The sequence below is a fragment of the Acinonyx jubatus genome, chromosome A3 (assembly GCF_027475565.1).
Source record: "Acinonyx jubatus isolate Ajub_Pintada_27869175 chromosome A3, VMU_Ajub_asm_v1.0, whole genome shotgun sequence".
NCBI lineage: Eukaryota > Metazoa > Chordata > Mammalia > Carnivora > Felidae > Acinonyx > Acinonyx jubatus.
The window spans coordinates 81,268,466-81,289,724 of record NC_069388.1 but is presented as its reverse complement, the minus strand read 5'-3'; the positions used below and the strand labels follow the sequence as shown (position 1 = coordinate 81,289,724).

General features: G+C 45.3%; 1 protein-coding gene across 2 annotated transcripts in view; it reads left to right on the top strand.

Moving 5' to 3' along the window:
- SPRED2 (sprouty related EVH1 domain containing 2) overlaps positions 1 to 21,259 on the top strand; it is a 111,046-nt gene that overhangs the window by 82,920 nt on the left and 6,867 nt on the right. For both annotated transcript variants that reach the window (XM_027072329.2, XM_015073657.3), the window contains exons 3-4: positions 3,711 to 3,879; positions 6,025 to 6,089. In XM_027072329.2, coding sequence (XP_026928130.1) covers positions 3,711 to 3,879; positions 6,025 to 6,089 — 234 coding nt within the window. The remainder of the gene's footprint in view (positions 1 to 3,710; positions 3,880 to 6,024; positions 6,090 to 21,259) is intronic.

Below are 21,259 nucleotides of genomic sequence, written 5' to 3'. Positions count from 1 at the left end.
ATATTTTTGCCATCTCTTTAAATATCTGGCTTAATAGAAAATAGCTAGATTCTACTATCTACTCCTGCCTTCAAGCTGTTGCAGTATGTTGTTTTGGATGAAGTATATGAAGAAAATCCAGCTTCACACAGATAAGTAGTTGGAAAAGAGGGAAAACCTTTTCGGGTAATTGTAGATGTACTTCTTGGATATGACACCAAAACTCGGCTTGTAATAGTTTCTAAAATGTGGAATCTGAAGCCACATTAATGAACTTTTCATACTGTGGTACATTAAAAACTACTGGTTTATGTTTCACTTTGAATGGTGGATCTTTTAGTCATTCCTGATTTTTTTGAACATCATGTCATTTGAAAAATAATGGTTTACTGAGTTCAGCAGATCTGCCAAATGTTGCTACATCTAATTCTACATAATGAAAAAGTCCCATTTCTTAACATCACCACTAATATCATTAGAAAAGTCGTTAAGTATTGGACTTAAGCTGTCCAAAATTCTAATTTCACTTGAAAGTTCAGATTTTATTATTGGCAACAAATACCTCCAGTTGTTTTCTTTGAAGTGACAGGCTCACTGTGTTCATTTTCGAGAAAGTGTCTGCTAAGTACCGGGTCTGAATAACCATAGTTCATCTGTCAGTTGCTCTTTCAAGTAAACCTGGTGATCCATGAAAAAGGCAGTTAAATTCAACTCACTACTGAAACCGTTGCGCAGGTACTTTTCCTTGAGACAGGCGTCGTTCTTCCGTATGGCGGCAGAAGTGAAAAAGGCTGTTAGAAATGCCCTTCCCTTTTCATCTATGCATTTGTGCAAAGCCAAAGTTTCTTCATATACGTCAGCCCAACAGCATATAATGGCAGATTGAATGAAGAAGCAGATAGGAGAATCCAGTTAGGTACACCTCCCATTTCACCACACAGGCTAAGAGCTGTGTACTCAAGGGTCAAGATGTAATGATTTTTAGCTTCTTCATCACGGGCCATCCTACACAGAACTGGCATTTTTCACTTTGACCGTGTGGCGGTGATGAATCAGGTGACCATAGTACAGTTTGGTGCCACAACACTGCCTTGATGCATGCCACATCACAGCAGTTTTTACCTCCCTGTGCCTTTTGCACCCTCAGTAGAAATGGCAACACAATGAAATGGCAAAATGTCCTACTATCTGAAAATAGTTATGCCATCCTGGAGCCTGAAGTAGGTAGAGAGGGAGGGCTCCCTAGAGCTCGCAGAACAAAATTTGAGATCGTGTATAGAGGTGTTCATTCCAGCACTATCTCTAAAACTGGCTGATTAGCAAAATCTACATGCCTGTTCATAAGTATGGAGAATGACTAATTCCAACGTGTCCACTGAGCCATTCAGCAGAACGTGGTATTTTTCTGTATCTACCTCTAAGACGTGTCCTTGAGAAAAAGGCAACTTGCAGAGCCTTTTATAGGTATGGCCATGTTTAAAAACACACACAAACTTATGTGTGTATATAAAGAAGCCACAGAAAGGAACGTGGCATTGTGTCCACCATACTGATAGTGGCTGACTCAAGAGAAGTGGAGAGGCGTTGAGGGTGGGGGCGGAGAGGCAAGCAAGTATGGAGCCTTCACATATTCGTGTAGATTACTTAAATCTTGGACAATATACAGTTCTTGTGTCTATTTTTTTAAAGCTTCCAACGAGAATATATAATCACCTTTTTCCTCCCCGTGCATCTCATTTTCAAAGATACCTTTTTTAAAGCCCTTCTCGAGTTTGGAGTTAATGCCAAACCTCACTAGGGTTTAGACCTGTGAAGATTAAAACATCTGAACTTTTTCATTTTTGTCATTAAACTTGGATATGTAGTGATGTTGTTTTGCTTAACAGGATGTAAAGAGATGGTACCTGATCCCCTTCCCCTCACTTATTTTAGGTGGCTGAACTTTACTTTTCTAAGAATTTTAGAACGTCTTTAAGAAAATTTACCATTGAGTAATCTTAAGCTTGGAAAACATGAACCAAAAGCTAATTTTTTTCACCCTAAAAATATGGAGAGGGGCACCTGGCTGGCTCATTCGGTAGAGCAAGAGACTCAGGGTCACCATCTTGGGGTCATGAGTTTGAGTCCCACGTTGGGGGTAGAGTTTACTTTAAAAAAAAAAATACGGAGAAACTGGAAGTCTTTGTTTTTACAAAAAGTTTATTTTGAGACTTTGAATTGAGACTATTAAATTCTAAAATAGATAACATTTGTTGGTTAAAGCCTTGGTTATTTGGATTTCCCCAATTTGGAATGGGGCTGGGCTGACATTTAATCATTGCACTATTCTTAGAGAAAAATGGCCATAATAAGCGATTTAATCATAAATAGAACTGTGTGAGGGGAGTGTTGTCTTCTTTCAATACAATGTAATAAAGTGAACTGCTTGGGACTGCTATTTGATATACCAATTTGACTACTATACTCATCTATTTATTAAGTCAGAGAACATTTATTGGCAGCACTTAGTTTCTGTTTGCTTAGATGTATTCTTGAAACTCGTATTCATTCAAAGTTCTTCTCTTATTTGAACTTACAATAACTTAGGCAAAGCTTCACTCTTTCCCTTCGCTTAGTCTAAAAGTAATAAGATTTTGTTAAATGTGGAGCTTTGCCAACACAAGAGCAAAGCTATTAAAATTTAGCAGAATCCCTTTGGTGCACATAATAAAGCCATAGGAATAAATATCGTCGCTATTTTGGAGGGTTTTTTTATGAATAAAGAATGAAGTTTACATTCGTGGGGTGGCAATGCTGCTTTTCTTGTGTAATGTTAAACTCTGTTATCTTTATCAACAACAGCACTGTGCTGGTCATGGAGTTATTTTGTAATACATCTTGATCTTTTACAGTCTGGTTAGGAGCACAAGGCTAGTGAAACTTAGAAAATACTGTAAAATCAAGTACTAAATTGTGAGGGTCACAGGAAGAACTGGCATAAAAAAAACAATCTACTCCAAGTTACAGCTTAGTAAAAGGCATTTCTGGAACTAGATCACTAGAAACTTAGAGGTTCTAATCTAGATAAAAGTTTAACAGATCAGGGTGGGAGCAACTGAAATGAGATTGATCTAAAAGATGTTCAAGGAAAAATGAAGTGGACCTCATGGTTAATAATACAGGGGCTAGAGAAAGCAGAAGAGATAGAGACAACCACAGGGATTTTGAGATAGCATGAACAGAGAGGGGTTGGCATTGCTACATATGGGAAGTTGGGAGAGGAAACGAGAAGCAGAAATTTCAGAACAGGTTAGTTAATTTTTTCAACATGTTGCATGTGAGGTCACTAGGAAACACCCATCAGGACAGAGGAGGGAAGATTGAGAACCATTAGTACAAAGGTCCTGACATAGAAGCAATAAACCTGAAACAGATTGAAGCCCTGAGACCTGGGCTTCCCCTTAGTGCCCTCCAGTTAGGGGCAGGAGGAACTAAAATGACTGAGAACCAGGGTGGTTTAAGAAGTCCAGTGGGCATCACCAAAGGCGAGCAGGGCAGGGTCAACAAAGAATGGATGGTCCGCAAGGCAAGCGAAGGCTTCTTTGGAGATGGAGAGACAGATATGATAAGGCGGGGATGAAGGGTTTTCATTAGTCGCCAGCAATGATAGATGGTTCCTAGTTGGGTTTTTGTAACCAGACACCATCACGGCTATTTCACAAGTAACCAGCCTGTGCGTTTCAATCCTTCAGGTGGTATTGGAATGCTATGTAAGAAAGGACTTGGTCTACACCAAAGCCAACCCAACCTTTCATCATTGGAAGGTCGACAATAGGAAGTTTGGACTTACTTTCCAAAGCCCTGCTGATGCTCGAGCCTTTGACAGGGGAGTGAGGAAAGCAATCGAAGACCTTATAGAAGGTATTGAATTTTGTCACTGCATTCTTAGGGGGACAGTGGGAATGTTCCAGGGTCTTTTTTATTCCAGTTGTCTGCCATCATATATTTGTGGTTTATTTGAGGGAGGCCTGGGGTGGGCAGGTCAGTAGATGGCAAAACTTGAGGAACATCCACAGAGAACAATTACTAAGTGACAGTGCAGGGGGAAAGGAGTTGGGTTTCAGACTAAGGAGTGAACCCAGTTGTTTTTCAGACTCTGCTCTGGAAAGACAAATTCTGGACTTCCATGTCAATGACTTTTTGACAGATTACACTTTTCCCTGACTATTGAAATGCCTTTGGTCTGATCTGTCTTGGCTCGGAAGGTGCCAGGCCTAGTGACTGCCGTCCTATAATGAGAGCTCACGGTGTGTGGCTGTACTGAAAAGGAAGGGGATCTGTAAGTCCTGGAGCCCTGGTTCGGTGTAGGGCTTGGTCTGTGGGTGAGTGGGGAGTAGACAGTGTGTTGCCTCTGAATGTGGCCTGGAAGGCTCTTGGGCAGTCAGTTCTCACGGGCTTTTCTAGGGTCCACAGATGCAAACACGCAAACTCTTTACATTCAGTTATCCATTCAGAGAGTTAAAGTGGCCATAGCCAGAGCCCTTTAAAAAAAATAAAGCAAGGCATGTGAAAGCCAAATCCAGAATTTGGGGAGACTAATTACAAAAGAATGTATGCTTCATTTGTTTAAGACATAGAGTGTTCTGAAGTCATTTTCTTCTTTGTGGATTTGGGGGAAGAGCGAAAAGCAAATCTTAAAAAGGAAACTTGCTTAACGTTAGTAGTAAGAACATGAGTCTGTTCACTACAACGTGTGATAGCCAAAAAGGTAATTAAAAATCAACGTTCACATTCTAGGTCTGACGTAAGGTGGCAAATATTTAAAAAGTTGTTATGAAACATAGCTTTTAAAGTGTAGAGAGACAGTAGCTCCCATGTTGCTGATAGAATTGTACAGTATGTCCACTTATTCTGTGAAGGTACACACAAAATTTGATTCTCTTACTTGTAATTTTTTTCTCCATATATACTCTCTTTAGCTGTTTCTGTCAAACTTTCCTCAGATGTTGATGGACTGGAATAATTTAACTAGTAGAGAAAAGTCCTGAAAGATCAGTAGTAATTGTGCAGAAGACTTACTTTTTTCTCCTGCAGTCCCCCGGTAGAAATTTAAATAGCTCTCATCCCTTTCTGAGCAGTTTTTTAAATTTCAGCTGAATGTAATAGCAAAATGTTTTCTAAATGCACATTTTTAAAGACCTAACCAAGAAAAGGAGATAGAGAAGAAATTTGCCTTTTGGTATACCTATCATTTAGGCAGAGTTCAATGTTTTTCTTTGGCCATTAACAGTATCCGTTAAGTTGGTCCATGCATTATTGGGTATTGTGAGGGGGAAAGGAAGAAGTTACACAGATTTGCATGCCAGAATGAAGAAAGGGATGAACAAGTAAGTAATAAATCAAACCCTAAATGACCAAAGCATTCCATAATGGAATAAACTGGGTTTTCTGACAGGAGCCCAAATTTTGGCCTGCAGAAACGGACAACTCACAGATGCCCCAATATTGCAAAAGAAAACCTCCTTGCGTGGGTATCTGCTTTGAAGGCAGCTCCCACAGTCTGGGTTTTTGAGTCCAGTGTCTGAATTTCAGAACAGGAGGTGACCAAACAAGCTATTTAGTCAAACCCTCGTATTGCCAGATGGAAAGACCAGAAACTGACACGGAGACCGTTGCGGGTGTCGCTTTCTAGTGCTTTCCCCACTACCCTGTAGGGGTCTGGGGGGACACTGGCAGAGTCTGGGCTTCAGCAGGTGCTTCAGAGCAGTGGGCTGGCTCTCCTCTCCACGCCCAGGTGACTCTCCGGGTGCGTGTTCTCAAGTGGCCCATGCAGAAGCTTGAGGGATTAAGAACAACAGTAGGCAGGGTTAATTTAGGGAATGTCCTAACTAGAGTCAATTAAAGAGGAATAAATTTAAAACATTTAATTCCCAGGTTACATATTTCTGCTGATGATTCACATTTGAAAGGAATGGAATGTGGTTTTATTAAAATATGTTTTTTAAATGATTGGTTTTGACTCGCCTTCTTTGGAACTGTGTTTTATCACATTTTTTGTCTTTTTAGGCTCAACCACATCATCTTCCACCATCCATAATGAAGCTGAGCTTGGCGATGATGACGTTTTTACGGTAAGTTCCCTTTGTCCTTTGCTTTGTGGATGAGTTGGTGAATAATCAGAGAGAGGTTCTGTTTAAGGATGTGAGAGACACTTTGCAATTTGGCATTTGCCGTTATTATTGGGAGGCCATGGGGGAGATCTCTATCTTGTCACAGTTTTGGCTGTGCTAGGTTTGCCCATGTTGTGGGGGTACCATTGGCCGCCTGACACAACCGCGGCACCTCTCTCCGGCCTGTCCCAGGTTCTCTCACAGCCTTCCGCAGATTTAGGGTGACCAACTCTCCGGCTTGCCTGGGACTGTCCTACTTTTACCACTGGGAGTCCCTAGTTGGCAAAACACCTCAGTCGCAGGCCAACCGGGACAACTGGTCGCCCTACTCAGAGTCTTCTGTTAACACATCTCCTTCTCTGGCATCAGGGAAAAAGCCAGAGTAGCCTTTCTGAAGAGTAATTAAACATCTGTGATAAGAGAGGCCTGAAGGCTGAACTGGAGTAAGGCGCAAGTATGCTAAGGCAGGAAAGGGCTTGGCTCTTTTGACACAGCAGGAGTTAATGGGATATTACTGGAAACAAAATGATTTCTCAGCTTGCATCGTCTTTGAAATCCTGTGCTTCTAAAAGTTAATTAACAAACAGTTCATCACACACCTGCTGTGTGCTTGGTGCAAGGGAGGAAGCTTTAGGGCAGCGTTTTCAAACTCTTGGCCCCCACACACAGTAAGAGATACATTTGCATTGTAACCTAGGACACACGCACACCTGAAATCAGATCATATTTCATGTTCTGCATTCTGATTTTTTTTCTCTTCTGTTTCATTTTCTTCCACTTTTTACTATGAAACTTCATAAGCACACTGGAAAATTTAAAGAATATCAGTAAACCTCTACATTCAGCATTTGCCCTGTTTGCTTCATCTGTACCTGTAGATACTTACACATGCACACACACGTGATTGTTTCTGTTTTTTGCCAGTCCAGTTGAAAGTAAGTCACCTCAATGTTTTAATTCTCTAGCATGCATCCCCTAAAAGCAAGGCATTCTCTTCCACAAGCGTGATGCCATTACTATACCTGGGAAAATTAATAGGGATTCCCTAATATCATCTAAGAGTTCCCCACTAGTTCCTCCCTTATCCCAAGAGTATCTTTCATAAGCTGTTTTTATTTCATATTTGTAAATACCAGCTGCAGCCCTTTAAATGTGTGTCCTAATGCACTCATCATGGAACCAGTGATTTGAAAAATGCTACTTTAGTAACAGAGAGGTGTAGAAACTATGCCTCGAGCCCTCATGGAGATAACAGGGTGGTTTGGGCAGAGATAAGATGGACCCACGGGAGGCTTGGAGAATGGCACCCACTGTGTAGTCAGTCCTCTAGTCCAGGGTACGTTACAGGGAGGGGTCTGGGGATCAGAGAAGACCGCTAGGAGGTGAGGCTGACCTATTCCTCGGTGTCATTTGAACCCAGCTTGGGAAGGGGCTTCAAAACTGGGAAGCACAGGGCAAAGGCAGAAGCAGGGATGTGCACGGAGAGTTGCCTCTGCGCCACGGGCCCCAACCTGATGTGAACAGAGCGTGCATAGGGGTGTCAGGAAATGACCTCAGTTGTCTTTGCATTGAGCGGCTGGTGTGATTGTGGCTCAGAACAGGCTTCCTATAGTGCTCCAAGCAGATCCTCTCAACAGTTGGCATTTGCTTACATCTGTTCCTTTGTCACGTTTTCGAGAGACAAACAACAGCAGGCGGGTTAAAAGGTGGCTTCCTGTGCTCCAGAGCAAAACTGTCATTCGCAGCTGCTTCCCAGCTACCTGCCAGAAGTGATTTATAGAATCGTGAGAGGGCAAGGGGGACTGGGGTGATGGAAGCCAGCATCCCTCCTGGTTTTGTCCTTTAATCCACAGGGGCTCAACTTGCTGCTCTAGGGTAGCAGAGAATGCCCGCAGGGAAGTGTAGAAACAGCCCTGCTATTTGCAGACACTGGAACTCAGTGGGGAAGGAGCTCCACTTAATTGCGTTCCGTGTAGGCCCTGACATATCTTTGCCTTCATTCCATGTGTTTACCAACAAGGGCCTATTAACAATAGCACCTCCCTTCCCTAATGGCCTCTTCATTAGCCATTGACCGTTAGGAACTCCTCCCCTGTAAGGATGGGGGAGGGTCATCAGGGGCTTATGCACCAGGTTTCCCATTGGATCCTGAGCTTCCCGTCACTAGACTTTCTGTCCTAAGATGGAAAGTGAGGTATCCGAAACCCGGAGCCCAGGAAGTGAGCTGCTGTGTTGACTCCTGTGTAGTCTATAGCTTCCCAAAGCTTGTCGTGTTCTAAAACTTTTATTGATAGGACAGATATTTAGAACACAGAACTCATTTAGTGTGGAAAGAGTATAAATAGTGGGGTGGCTGGGTGGCTTAGTCGGGTAAGCACCCCACTTCAGCTCAGGTCACAATTTCGTGGTTCGTGAGTTCGAGCTCCGTGTCGGGCTCTGTGCTGACAGCTCAGAGCCTGGAGCCTGCTTCAGATTCTGTGTCTCCCTCGCTCTCTGCCCCTCTCCCACTCACACTCTGTCTCTCTCCGTCTCTCTCTGTCTCTCTCAAAAATAAATAAACATTTAAAAAAAGAAAGAAAGAAAGAGTATAAATGGTGATAAGACCTTCTAACAACTCATGATGGACCCGAATTATGAGGGCTTTCTGGGAGGACAGCAAGTGTATGTGTGGTTATAACTTGAGGAACCAGGGAGTATAACTTCTGTTTTTGCCACGAGAGCCAGGGGCTTCCCTCTGTTTCAGGGGATTCCTTGGGGCTAGAAGGAAAACAGGACATTGTGGACAATATGTTGATGCACATTCTACGGTGGGGAATAAAGTGGAGGAAGAGACCCGCCAGCTCCCCCTGGAGTTGTTGGGCACTCACCAAGTACGGGCTGTCTCTGCTCACACTTTCCCAGCTCTCATGGTCATCCCCCAAACCAGCTTGTCCTCCTGACTTCTCAGGATTGAGAAACTGTGCTGCAATTCCTCAGAGTAAAATTAGCGTCCTGCTTGGCGTGTGCACGAGTGGGTGCACATGCGCGCGCACACACACCATCGCACACACTGCCCGTGCATCTGTGGCCACTTGCCAACACCATTGCCCCCTCAGTCTTCCCATGCCTCTCCATTCGTTCTGCTGCCACCAGCCGGCTGTGTGTCCACATCCTTCCTGCCCAAGCCACCAGCAGAGACTCCCGATGAGCAACTGTTCTGATTTTCTGAGTGTGGACTGTTTATTCATTTGTGTGTGTCCTAGTATTTCTCCCTTCGCCAATTATGATTGTTTTCTCTCCTTTAAAATTCCAAAGCACTCTGCTGGTGATTTCTGGCTTGCCCCTTGAAAGTCTGCCCTTTTTCTGTTTTCAGATTTTTTCTTTACTGAATGAATGAATCTTTAATTAGAAGCAGGACATTCGTCATGATAGTCTCTGCATCCCTGTAAAGCTTTGCTCTAAAGGTGCTCAATCAATGGGTGGTCTGAACCCCAGATATAGTGTGTAACAGTCATAGGTTTCCATATTTTATTCATTTGCTTTGTTGTTATCCTGGGGGGCCATGTAAAGTTGGGTGATTTTGAGGGATTCTCGGTAGCTTCATGTCTTGTTTTTCTAGCTTTCTTTTCTGCTGCGTCTACAAATGGGAGCTGTGCTCCTAGCATCGTCACTCGCTGTGAGCTCTTGACTGCTCACACGTACCTTCTCACCCTTCTGTGAACTCTCTACCCTTTGCAGTACTGTCTCTTCCTGGACCTCAGTTACAGTGACTGACCCAGGTGAACACAAATACCTAGATGGCAAGGGTGTGCTCAGCGTTGAATACGCAGGTATGAGGCTTGAGCCATTTGGTACAAATTTGGAAGATGAGTAATGCAAACAATATAAACAACAACAACAATTAGCGTTCTGTTTAACAGGAGGTTGTTTGTTTGTTTGCCACTGCTAAGAATTGGCACACTCATGGGGCGCCTGGGTGGCTCAGTTGGTTAAGCGGCCAACTTCGGCCCAGGTCATGATCTCGCTGTTCGTGAGTTCGAGCCCCGCATCGGGCTCTGTGCTGACAGCTCAGAACCTGGAGCCTGCTTCAGATTCTGTGTTTCCGTCTCTCTGTGTCCTTCCCCCTGCTCGCATTCTCTCTCTTTCTCTCAAAAGTAAACATGGAAAAAAAAAAAAAGAAAGAAAGAGTTGGCACACTCATGTTGGCGCCTCTGACTGACAGCTTTTAGTTTCTTTCATTTCAGGGCTGGGGAGACTTGAAAGGGACAGAATGGAAAGACCCTTGAGTCTGTTCCCTCTGTTGTGCTTTTGTCTTGCAGAGAAGACATGTACTTTTATCTTGTGGAGGAGGCCCCTTGTCAGCCTGAGATAGGACCAGTCTAGCTCCCTGTGGATCAGCTGAGATGGTTTGCTCCCCAACTTAGGACTCACTTCCTCCCAGCCCCGCACAGTTGAAGACCCTGAGACCAGAGCATGTGGAGCCTGCAAGGAGGGGGGGCTGGGGGGGAGAAAAGGAGATAATAGTGAAAATGGACCGTATAGAACTAGACTGGCTCTGGGTTTTATGGCCCTTTCATGAACAGTTTTCCAAAATCCTGTTTTGTAGGGTTGGGTCCTTTAAAACCTGGTGGTTTATTTACTGCTGCCAAATTCTCAAATCATTTTTTAACTGTTATTAGCATCTTCATGGCTAGACAAGGATAATTTCAACACGATCTTGGGAGAACACAGCCACAGTGTGTGTATACTTCTAGAGCAGGCTCATCTAGACTCTGCGGTCAAGTGTTGTTGGCGCTTCAGCTGTCACTGTGCTGAGTGGCTGGATTCTGGCTCTAAAGCTTGGGGATTAGGGAAATATTTGCTTTATAGACAGATACTTGGGGGTGTGTAAAATAGCTAAGTCTTCATCTTCCATAATAAGAAGTCCCGAAAGAGTATCTAAATCTGCAAATCGGGAAATAGTAGTATAACCACTTGACGTTGGAAAAAAGTGGAGAGAAGTGGAAGAAGAAAGAGCCACAAGAATTGAAGTGTGTGTTTCTCTGGCGCAGGAGCTGAGATGGGGGGGGGGCAGAACTGCTATTGAGAGAGTAAATGATACACGTGTATTGATTTTTTTTTTTTAAGAAAGAATGCGGGGGTTTTCTCAGAATGGGGACTGTGGGAGGGGGGCGGTCAAGGGAGAAGGTGGGATCGGGAGAGATGCCTTAGTTACAGCAATCCTAGGTCCCCCTGCATCGGGGGTTTAAAGACCTTAAAGAGACACAACAGAGGTTGAGGTCTGCGGCTGCAAGTTCTCTTCCTCCCGCTGTTTTCTCTGCCTGGTGCTAGGAAGCAGTGTGTCCACTGTGCAGATAATTAGCTGCAAATGTTTGGCTTGCGGGGAGACAAGGTTAGCTGCAGACATGCCAACTCCTTAGAATTACAGGTCTTGGAATTGGAAGGGATTTTGAGTTCCTATCAGATGAGCCAGCCTGCTTCCTTCTGGCAAATGAAGTAGGATTCGCCTCATTTGACAGCCTCGGTTGGGGAAGCAGCTCAGGGTCCACTGGGTGACTTGCCGAAGGTCACACAGCTAGTTCACAGTGGAGGAGCCAGGAACACCATCCCCCAGCCTTTCCAGCTCACCACTGCTATTTTTCTCTTCTTCTGTTGAATAATTATATTTATGATACTCCAGCCATTCTATTTTTTAAACAACCAAGTACAGGCATTGTATTTTAGGGTTCTTTTGAACCCAAATTGGAAAGGGGAGAGAAAAGAAGATAAATTTAAGAGCAGTGGCCTGTGTGGCCCATTAATGTGACAGACTTGGAGCCTACTGAGTGAGTTTTGCAGCCCAGGGGTCCCCAAAATAGCAACTCAAAACTTGACTATAGGAAAGCCTACCCTTATGTAAGGTTGTTGGTTTTTTTTTTTTTTTTATGTTTGTTTATTTTTTGAGAGAGAGAGAGAGAGCGAGCGAGCAAGCCTGGGAGGGCAGAGAGAGAGAGGGAGAGAGAGAAATCTCAAGCAGGCTCCGCACTGTCAATGCAGAGCCCAATGTGGGGCTCAAACTCACGAACTGTGAGATCATGACCTGAGCCAAAACCAAGAGTCGGATGCTCAACTGACTGAGCCACCCAGGTGCCCCTACCCCTATATAAGGCTTTGATTTTGTTTTTTGCCTGCCTTGTACGTTTTTACCACCATGACCTAAGTATTGTTTCTGGATCTGGGAGGCCCTTCTCAGTAGCGATTCCTAATTAAGCCCTAGTGCCTTAAGGCATTCATCCTGTGTAATGAGATCACCACTCTCCTGTGCACCTAGAATGGTGTTAAACTGTGTACCGTCCTTTGCAGAACTGAGAAGATTTAATTCACATCATTTTGTGTGGGTCTGAACACTCTCCTAGAAGCCAGCTGAAGAAGGCTGATATTTGGATTACGTTTGGCATTTCATCGTACCTTAGGCAGGCAGCCCTCCTTCATGTAGGAAAAACGTCATGTCTTTTACACCGTCGTCAGCTTCCAGCCATGTTTTGCCTAGACTGGAAGAACTTGGTCCTTCCTCGTGCCCTACGCTTGAACCCTTGACATCCTGTTTACTACAAGCTGCATTTTATTACTTTCTGCCTGTTCAGAGCAGTTGTCCCTAATGACATCCCTGACGCCTCCCACCCACCCCAGGGCTAAAGTATGGCTAGAGCAAGCGTGTGAAACCAGAATACTAAGAAGCAATTTGTTTTGTCCTGGATGGGCTTTTGAGCATTTACAAGTTGTGCTTATTTTCATTCCTTTTTTGTTTTTTTTTTAAAGTTTGTTTATTTTGAGAGAGTGCGTGCCACATGTGCGGTAGGGGCAGAAAGAGAGGGAGCAAGAGAATCCCGAGTAGGTCCCGCTCCACCAGTGCAGAACTGGGATCATGACCTGCAACCGGGGGTCAGACAGTGAACCAACTGAGCCACCCAGGTGCCCCATATACTTACTTTCATTCTTGATTAAGTAGGAAAAAATGAATTCATTGAGTTTTGTAATCTTCAAGGTTTCGTTTACAGAAGAAGAGTATATAGCCTGCCACAACATTTCCCTTTTTTTTTTTTTGAAGTCTCTTCCACCTAATCCGTGCCAGCAGCCATTAAAGCTGAAGGCAAATCTACCAATTTTGTGGGGTTTTTTTCAAATCTACCTATTTTGTAATAAATGGGGCTCATTTGCTGATTTTTTCTAAGAAAGCAGTGACGTGTGACCACTGAGTATGCAGAGTTTAGAGGCTGGGGAGAGGCCTGCATTCCAGACTTGGTTCTGCCAGTACTTCACTATGATCACGGATCCTTTGGACCCACAGTCTTCTCCAGGTTGAATGTACTTCCTTTGAGCCTCTATTTGCTGGCCTCGGGGAAGGGAAGAAAAGGCACTGTGGTGTGGCACTGCCCCTGGCACCGTGCCCTGCACTCTCACATACGTGACTGAGCTTGGTCCTCACAATCACCCTGTGAGGGGCATGCTGACACTTCCTCTTCTGCGGATAAAATCACCAAGACTCCGAGCGCCAAAGCAACCTATATTCTGTTCTATAGTCTGCCCACCCAGAATGCAAACTTCTGATCTGCTTGCTGCCTTTCAGAGAAGTTTGACAAAAGGCAGTATGTATTCAGTAAGTTTCAGTAAATTTTACTTCTTTAAATCCATCAGATTCCCTTCATTGCAAAGTAGCTTCCTAAATGATGGTCTTTTCAACTAGTGCCTTGGCTTAAAACTACTTCAGTGGAGGGCGCCTGGGTGGCTCAGTCGGTTGAGCATCCAGCTCTTAATTTCGGCTCAGGTCATGATCTCCTGGTTCACGGGACCAAGCTCTGCACGGTCAGCAAGGACCCTGCTTGGGATTCTCTCGCCCTCTCTTCCCCTCCCCCACTCACTTGCTCTGCCTCTCTCTCAAGTAAACATTAAAAAAACAAAAACAAAAAAATACTTCAGTGAAGGTCTGAAGTTACCCTTGCCCCTGCTCGAAAGCCTCAGTCGCATTTTAGACGATCAGTTGATTAGAAATGTTTTCTTGAGCACCTGGGTGATTGGTTAAGCTTCTGACTTCAGCTCAGGTCATGATCTCACGGTTCATGAGTTCGAACCCCGCATCTGGTGAACAGCAGCCCTGCTTCTCTTTCTCTCCCACTCTCCGCCTCTTTCCCTCCCGGCCCCTTGTGGCACCACTCTCTCTGCTTCTCACTGACTTGCGCTCTCTCTCTCTAAAAAAAAAAAAAAAAAAAAAAAAAGTTTCCTGTTGTCTCTACCTTTGGCATCTGGGGATTGGGCAGACTGGGGTGGGGAGAAGCTAAGTAAAAGAGAAAACAGGTTGAAAATGTAAGCTCCTTCTACAAAGTTTAACTAGTGAAACTGATCTATGGTAGCTTGTTAAGAGAAGCAAAAATGTTTTGGGGGAGGGGCAGCCATAGGCTTTGGGGTTGACACCAGGAAGCAGTGTCCCATAACTGCTGCTGGCTGAGACCCAGCACTGCACTGGGTGGTGTGGAAGGTCTCAGAAAATGGGAGGGAGCTGCTTTATCTTCTAAATGACAATAATTACCAAGCTCACATTACATAGTGAGGGGAGGATCTTTTTATTCAACATGTAATACCTACAGTGGCTTTAAATTAAAGCAGTTAATATGTCTGAGGCTCAAACAAAAGCTTTGAAATGCTCTCAATTTCAAGAAGCCCAAAGGCATTCTTGCTAGCCCTCCCACTTGAGTCTTTCTTCATTTACATGCACCTTATCTCATCTTTTTAAGTTGTGGGTAGTAGGATACTGTTCTTTGCATTTTACTAATTCACACAGAGGACGTATTCGGGGTTACCTGAAAGCCCGCCTTCCTACTGGCAACCCTTCAGCCCCTTCCAGTAAATCAAGCTGTGGGTGTATCAGAGTCCTTTCCTTTCATATGAAAATTTCACCTAAGTTTAAAAACATTTTTTTAATGTTTATTTATTTTTTTTGAGAGAGTGAGAGTGAGAGCGGGGGAGGTGCAGAGAGAGAAAGGGAGACACAGAATCTGAAACAGGCTCCAGGCTCTAAGCCGTCAGCACAGAGTCTCATGTGGGGCTCCAACTCAGGAATGGCAAGATCATGACCTGAACCAAAGTTGGATGCTTAACAGACAGCCACCCAGGCGCCCCTCACCTAACTTCAAAATTTAGAAACATAAGACTTTTTTTTCGATGAGTAGGAGTTTTGTTTTTGTTGTTTGATTTACAGTGAAAGAATGCCCACTTTATCCTCGGGCCCCAGAAAGCATAATGTCTTAGAGTCTAAGGCCAAAGTCGTCTCTTTCCCCCATTCTTGCAGCTGCCTCTTAGACCCAGACCGCCTGCTAGCTGGGCCATGAAAGAGCACGTGCCTGGCTGGTTGCTTGCCTTTTTGAAAGAGGACACTTGGAACCTATGTAGGCCCTTAGGACAGGTGAGCTAGTGCTACCTGTTCCCAAAGACCTGTTGATAAAATGGGTGACAATTTCCTGTTTACCAAAGGAAAAAGGTCTAACAGGTGCCAAGGGGAAAGGAGTGCTGTACTAAAGAGAGACAACAGATCATCAAGCCACCCGAGCCAGGTGCCTTCTGAGGCACTTAACTATCCAGTGTACTGCCTTCTGAGAAGCAGAGGTGCCCAGAGTTTCGTGTCCTTAGTCTCCTTGCTGGGCCCAAGGTTGAGAGGAATGGTACATACTTATATTTAGTGTGTGTATATACCTTTAAAAAAAACAAAATGAGGGGCGCCTGGGTAGTTCAGTTGGTTAAGCTTCCAACTCGACTTTGGCTCAGATTTCATGATTTCAAGGTTCAGGAAATCGAGCCCCATGTCCGTCCGCACTGTGAGAGTGGAGCCTGCGTGGGATTCTCTCTCTGCTCCTCCCCCACTCATGATATCTCTCTCTCTCTCTCTCCCTCCCCCCCCTCAAAATAAGCAATAAAATAAAACATTAAAAATGAGAAGCCTTGCAATGGAAAGATTGATATTGGCATTGGTTGCATCAGCTGTTGAGATCTATTTTGGTGGAAGATTGCAGTAAAAATAATACAAATTGTGGTCATAACTACTAGGTAGGCTCCTTTAAAAATGCAAAATAGCAGCATCTACAGACAAGGCAGAAGTGCTATTTAATGAATCTGAGGGAATCCTGTGGCCCTCGAATGAGCTAGGTAGCAGTCTCCATCAAACCCCTTGGATGTTCTTAAGAGGAGGGAAGGAGGGTTATTCTGACACTGTTAGAGCTCAGACAGACCTTGGAGATCATTGATTGCCCTCCCCCCCTTATTTTACACATGAGGAAACTGAGGCCCTGAGAAGTTAAACAACTTGCCCAACGCCTATGGCCTAACCTGGCCTGGAATCAGTTCTTGGTGCAGTTTGTGCCTAACGTTGCTGTATGATTTCCAGATGACATGGTCTGGCTTCTTAAGCATTTCTTAACCTTTGTTTTCTATGCCTTGTTTAAAACGTGTCAGCCTGCTAACCTCCTGACGGGGTTTCTCAGAGTAGGGTTGGCTCCTTGCGCTGTGTGTTTGCTTCTATCACCTCCCTCATGTGTTCCTGGGGACACAGGGACGATGAAGTGACTACTTGTTTGCCTTACTGAAGGTGGGCTTCATCCCCATTGTCTCCATCCCCAAGACGGTGAAGGAAATTGCCAGTTGCCAACCTTCTCATAGTCATAGATACACTGAGTAGGACATTCCAAGTGCCCCTTAGTAGTTCTAAGTGTCCAGGAAAGAACAGTCCTGCCCTAGGCACATCTTTCCTCTCCTGCGGGCATTGTCTGCCCACTGCTGCTGCCTTTGTGCTCTGCCCTTACCCCCTTTGGTAAAAAAACAAAGATTTAGCAGGAAAATCCAAGGGGAGTTGAAGGGATACACATAGCCTTGAAAACACTTGTTTCACTTTGAAATGCGTAGTCTGACCCACCCTGAATGCCCCAAAAAGCCCTTGGTCAACAGCCAGGATTCCATCCCAGGACGGGTAATTTAAGCAGACTGCCTCCTCAGCTGCTCTGGCTTCTTGGTTCTTTCTCTCCTTCTTTTCTTGAGCTTCCCTTGGTCAAAGAAGTTCTCCTTCCAAATGAAGAAGGCTCATTCCCAGACCCAAGGCATGTGAACAGATGCATGTGCTTCTGTAAGAACTTCCAGGTAGACCCAAGGAGAGGGTAGAACAGCCAAGTTTCCAAGAGTAAGAAATCCTTTTATAAGATATGCCCGTGCAGTAGGAGAGAGCCAGCTACAGGTTTCACATGAGACATGCATCTTCTAGTCTCCCTTCCCCATTCAGTCCAATTTCTACCCAAACCAGGCAGCATTGACCTTGGGGAAACAGGTAGCCTCCTCCCAGCATCTTTTGCACTTCGGATTTTGATTTATTTTCAGATATCATAACATTAAAGCCAGCTATGCAAAAGGAAAGTCTGTGCCAACTTTTGAAGCTCTGGTGTTTTTCTCTCATTTGTTGTTAAAATTCTGGGGAATTATGGGAAATAACTGACTAAGTAGGTCTTCAGAGTCTGGCCATTGGAAGCTTGCTCTTTTTGAAGAATTTTATTAGATGTTCACTGGTAAACTTGGACCTCTTTTTCTCTTCCTCTGAGCCTAGTTCTGACTTGTCCACCCATCTAGAAGGGAAGCCACCTGGCCTTGCCCCTGCCCGTGTCCCCCTGTTATGTCTGAACCCACATCCTACAGAGCACCCAGCCCAAACCCAAGAAACTTCCAGGCAAGGAATGGGTGCCTTTACTATCAAAGGTGGATTCCATCAGGCCACTCGTGTCTGTATTTTCCTGATTTTAAGGTTGGCAGTACCCGCTCATCTCAGTACCCTCTGACTCTTGCTCCCATCCTCCCTTCCTTCCTTTTCTCACCTCCCTGTTCCTTCAAGTTTCTTCCTTATCAAAGTCATCTCAGCTTTCTGCCTTGTTAGAGGGCTTTAGAACCAGGCCCCACAAACCTTGTTCCTTTGAACAAATTCAGCATGACTTTTTAATTAGAGAACAATTCACATCCAGTCTTCCTGAGCTGAGTCCTTATTATTTAGCGTTAGAATACTCAATTGCATTTCTATTATTCAGTGCCTCATATTAGGTTGCAGACTTCTTAATGGAACATCTTTTTAATAATGGGCATTGACACTGATTCAGCGTCCAACCCAGACCCAGAGGCAGGATTTTCTGGAGGCTACATTTGCAGGTGGCAGTGGTTATGCTCGCTGTATCATGTTGCATAGGACCCCCCCCCCACCACCAGGTCCACCACAGCGCCTGCCCTCTCCGTCCACAGTGGGTGGGACAGAAGGCTCTCTGTCCCTGGATGTGGGGAAGCCTACTGTTGAAGCCTCCACATTTTTTCTTCTTGAGTTCAAACCCACAACAGAGACAACCCCTAGAGAGCAAGGTGAGTTTAAAGCACATCAGAGTCTTTGTTAAATTTTTTTTTTAACGTTTATTTATTTTTGAGACAGGCAGAGCATGAATGGGGGAGGGTCAGAGAAAGAGGGAGACACAGAATCTGAAACAGGGTCCAGGCTCTGAGCTGTCAGCACAGAGCCCGACGCTGATGTGGGGCTCGAACTCAACGGACTGCGAGATCATGACCTGAGCTGAAGTCGGACGCTTAACCGACTGAACCACCCAGGTGCCCCAAGAGTCTTTATGAGTTGAAGGTGAAGCTGTCAGATTGGTAGGTTGGTAGGTGTCATTAGCTTGTGCATACAAATAACAGATGTTCAGGAGTCTTGCTTGAGAGAGTGTGTGTGCATAGCTTAGGTGGGTGGCTTTTCTCCAGTGTGTGTGGAAGCCACAAGGAGAGTTATGGGAGAGTCTGTTCAGAAGTGCAAGTGGACTGGGAGCCTGGCTGCCTCAGTTGGTAGAACGGGCGACATTTGATCTCAGGGTCGTGAGTTCAAGCCCCACATTGGGTACAGAGATTACTTAATAGGGCACCTGGGTGGTTCAGTCAGTTAAGCATCTGACTTCAGCTCAGGTCATGATCTCACAGTTTGTGAGTTCTAGCCCCGCATCGGGTGAGCTGAAGCCTGCCCGTGCTCCACCCTCTCTCCCTCTCTTTCTACCCCTTGTGCTCGTTCTCTCTCTCTCTCTCTCTCCATAAATAAATAAATAAAATTTTTTAAGTCCATGTTTCCTTTTTAAAAAAAGATTAATAAAAGAAGAAGTGCATGTGGAAAAAAGATTTTTCCCCCTTGTTTCTTGGAGATGCCCTGCTAGTTCACTGCTTTTGTTTGTAGGTCACACTGCATGGCAAGATTTGTCTGATAGTACAGATGTGGAATAAGCCTTGGCTTTAATGGAGGCTCTCTTGCATGCTCTCCTGCTCAGAGTCCAGACACACCCAGAGCAGTCCAGGCATGGGTGTCAGCTCCGCCTGCAGTAGGCAGTGAACTGTGGACACACTTCAAAGCTTTCTAACCTTCTTGCTCCCTCGTACGAATTCGCCATTAGATTAGGAGATATTTAACGGCTTTGCTTATTCTCACGTTCTCTGATAATGTCCGGGAAGCTTTGCACTTGATTGTGCAGTGGGAAGAGGCTGTTCAGGGTTAGGGAGGTAGGCTGGGTGCATCAGAAGGTGGCATATCTGGTTAGCTAATGAACACTGGGAAAACATGGGCACGCCTCATTTCTCAGAATGACTTTCTACACATTGTTAACCTGGACATAGTTCACAGCAAACAGGGTGGAGGAGGGTGAACGGATGATTAACACAGAGGTGACCACGATGCCGAGTGCATATTACAGTGTTCGATACGAGGGTAGCTTCTGACGTAAGAGATGACTGTCGTTTGGGGCGCTGGTTAAGAATTTAACTCTTGAGATTTGAATCACCCTGAAGGGCCCTTACCTACTCATTCAGGAAGTGTTTATCGAGATCTTCAGAAACTTTGTATTATGAGACCCCATCCATCCTTTATCTCCTGGGTTTGTGTAAAGCAGGGTGCACCTTCTTACTTGGAGAAATTGTACTTGTGTTAATCACAGTAAAACACCTCTCAGAGTAGGCATTGGAAAAGACTTGTGTGAACTTGAGAAGCCGTGGTGTTGTGTCCTGAAATCCCACTGGGCTTGCTGATCAGGGGCCGCATTTCAGTCCTGCTCTGCAGTGGCTGCCCCGCCATGGTCTCTCAGAGTCTGTTTTGCGGCCTGTGACGGGGAGACAGTATTCCACCTGTACCCGTGCCCCCGTGTCGCCAGGGTCTGGCACACTGCATGCACTTGCACGGTCTGAGACGACTAAGAGCTCTTTGCTTTATTGTTCTGTCTGGTCCACAACCCCCTCCCCTGTGTGTTCAGTTGGTACCTCTGAAGACGTGAAGAAAGAGCGGGTCGGGAGATCGAAGACAAGACAGACTCCAGAAGAGAGTCAAAACTCCTTGCGCGTCCGTTTGGTTTCTTTCAGTTGCTGGGATTTGAGGAGTAAATAGCAATTCTTCCCCAAGTTCTGAACTACTGAGGGGAAAAAAAAGACAGGAGACCCTTAATGAGTGAGGATGCCAGTCCTGGCTGACATCTGCGGGAAGCAGACGTCTCGGGCTGGGACCTCTCGATCAAACAGACCTGCCCCACCAGGCACGGGCGCTGGACCTCCAAAGCCTCCCACAGTGGGTTGGCCCTTGGCCTCCAAGCAGGCCGCACAGTCCCCAGAGTGGTTGCCAGTACGTGCTGTTTGCCAGGCAGGTGGCTCCCAAGAGGCAGAGCAGAGAAGGAGCGGACGCTGCGTGCCCGGTTCCTCTTGCACTGCTGTGGAGAGGAGTGAGGGCCGGACACAGGCAGGAGTGGGATGCGGGCGGAACTGCCACGGAGGAGCCAAAAGTGAGGGGAAAGCACACCCAAGTGATGAATCCCACGCATCTGGGCTTAAGTTACCAAAGGGAATCGGCCCACACCACTGGGACACCCTAGGGTAGATCGCAGGCTGCAGCCTCGACTGGATCCAAGCTCAAATGGCTCTGGGAGGGGGTGGAGGGGCTGCCTTCTCTTAGTTTTGCTTCACTTCCTCCCTGGAAGGTGCTTTCCCTGTGCCCTGGCCAGGATTCCAGGCTTTTAGGACCCTTAGATCTTCAGAGAAAAAGACGGCATCTTTTCTGACCTCTCCGTGAAAAATCTCCGTATTAACCTCAGAGA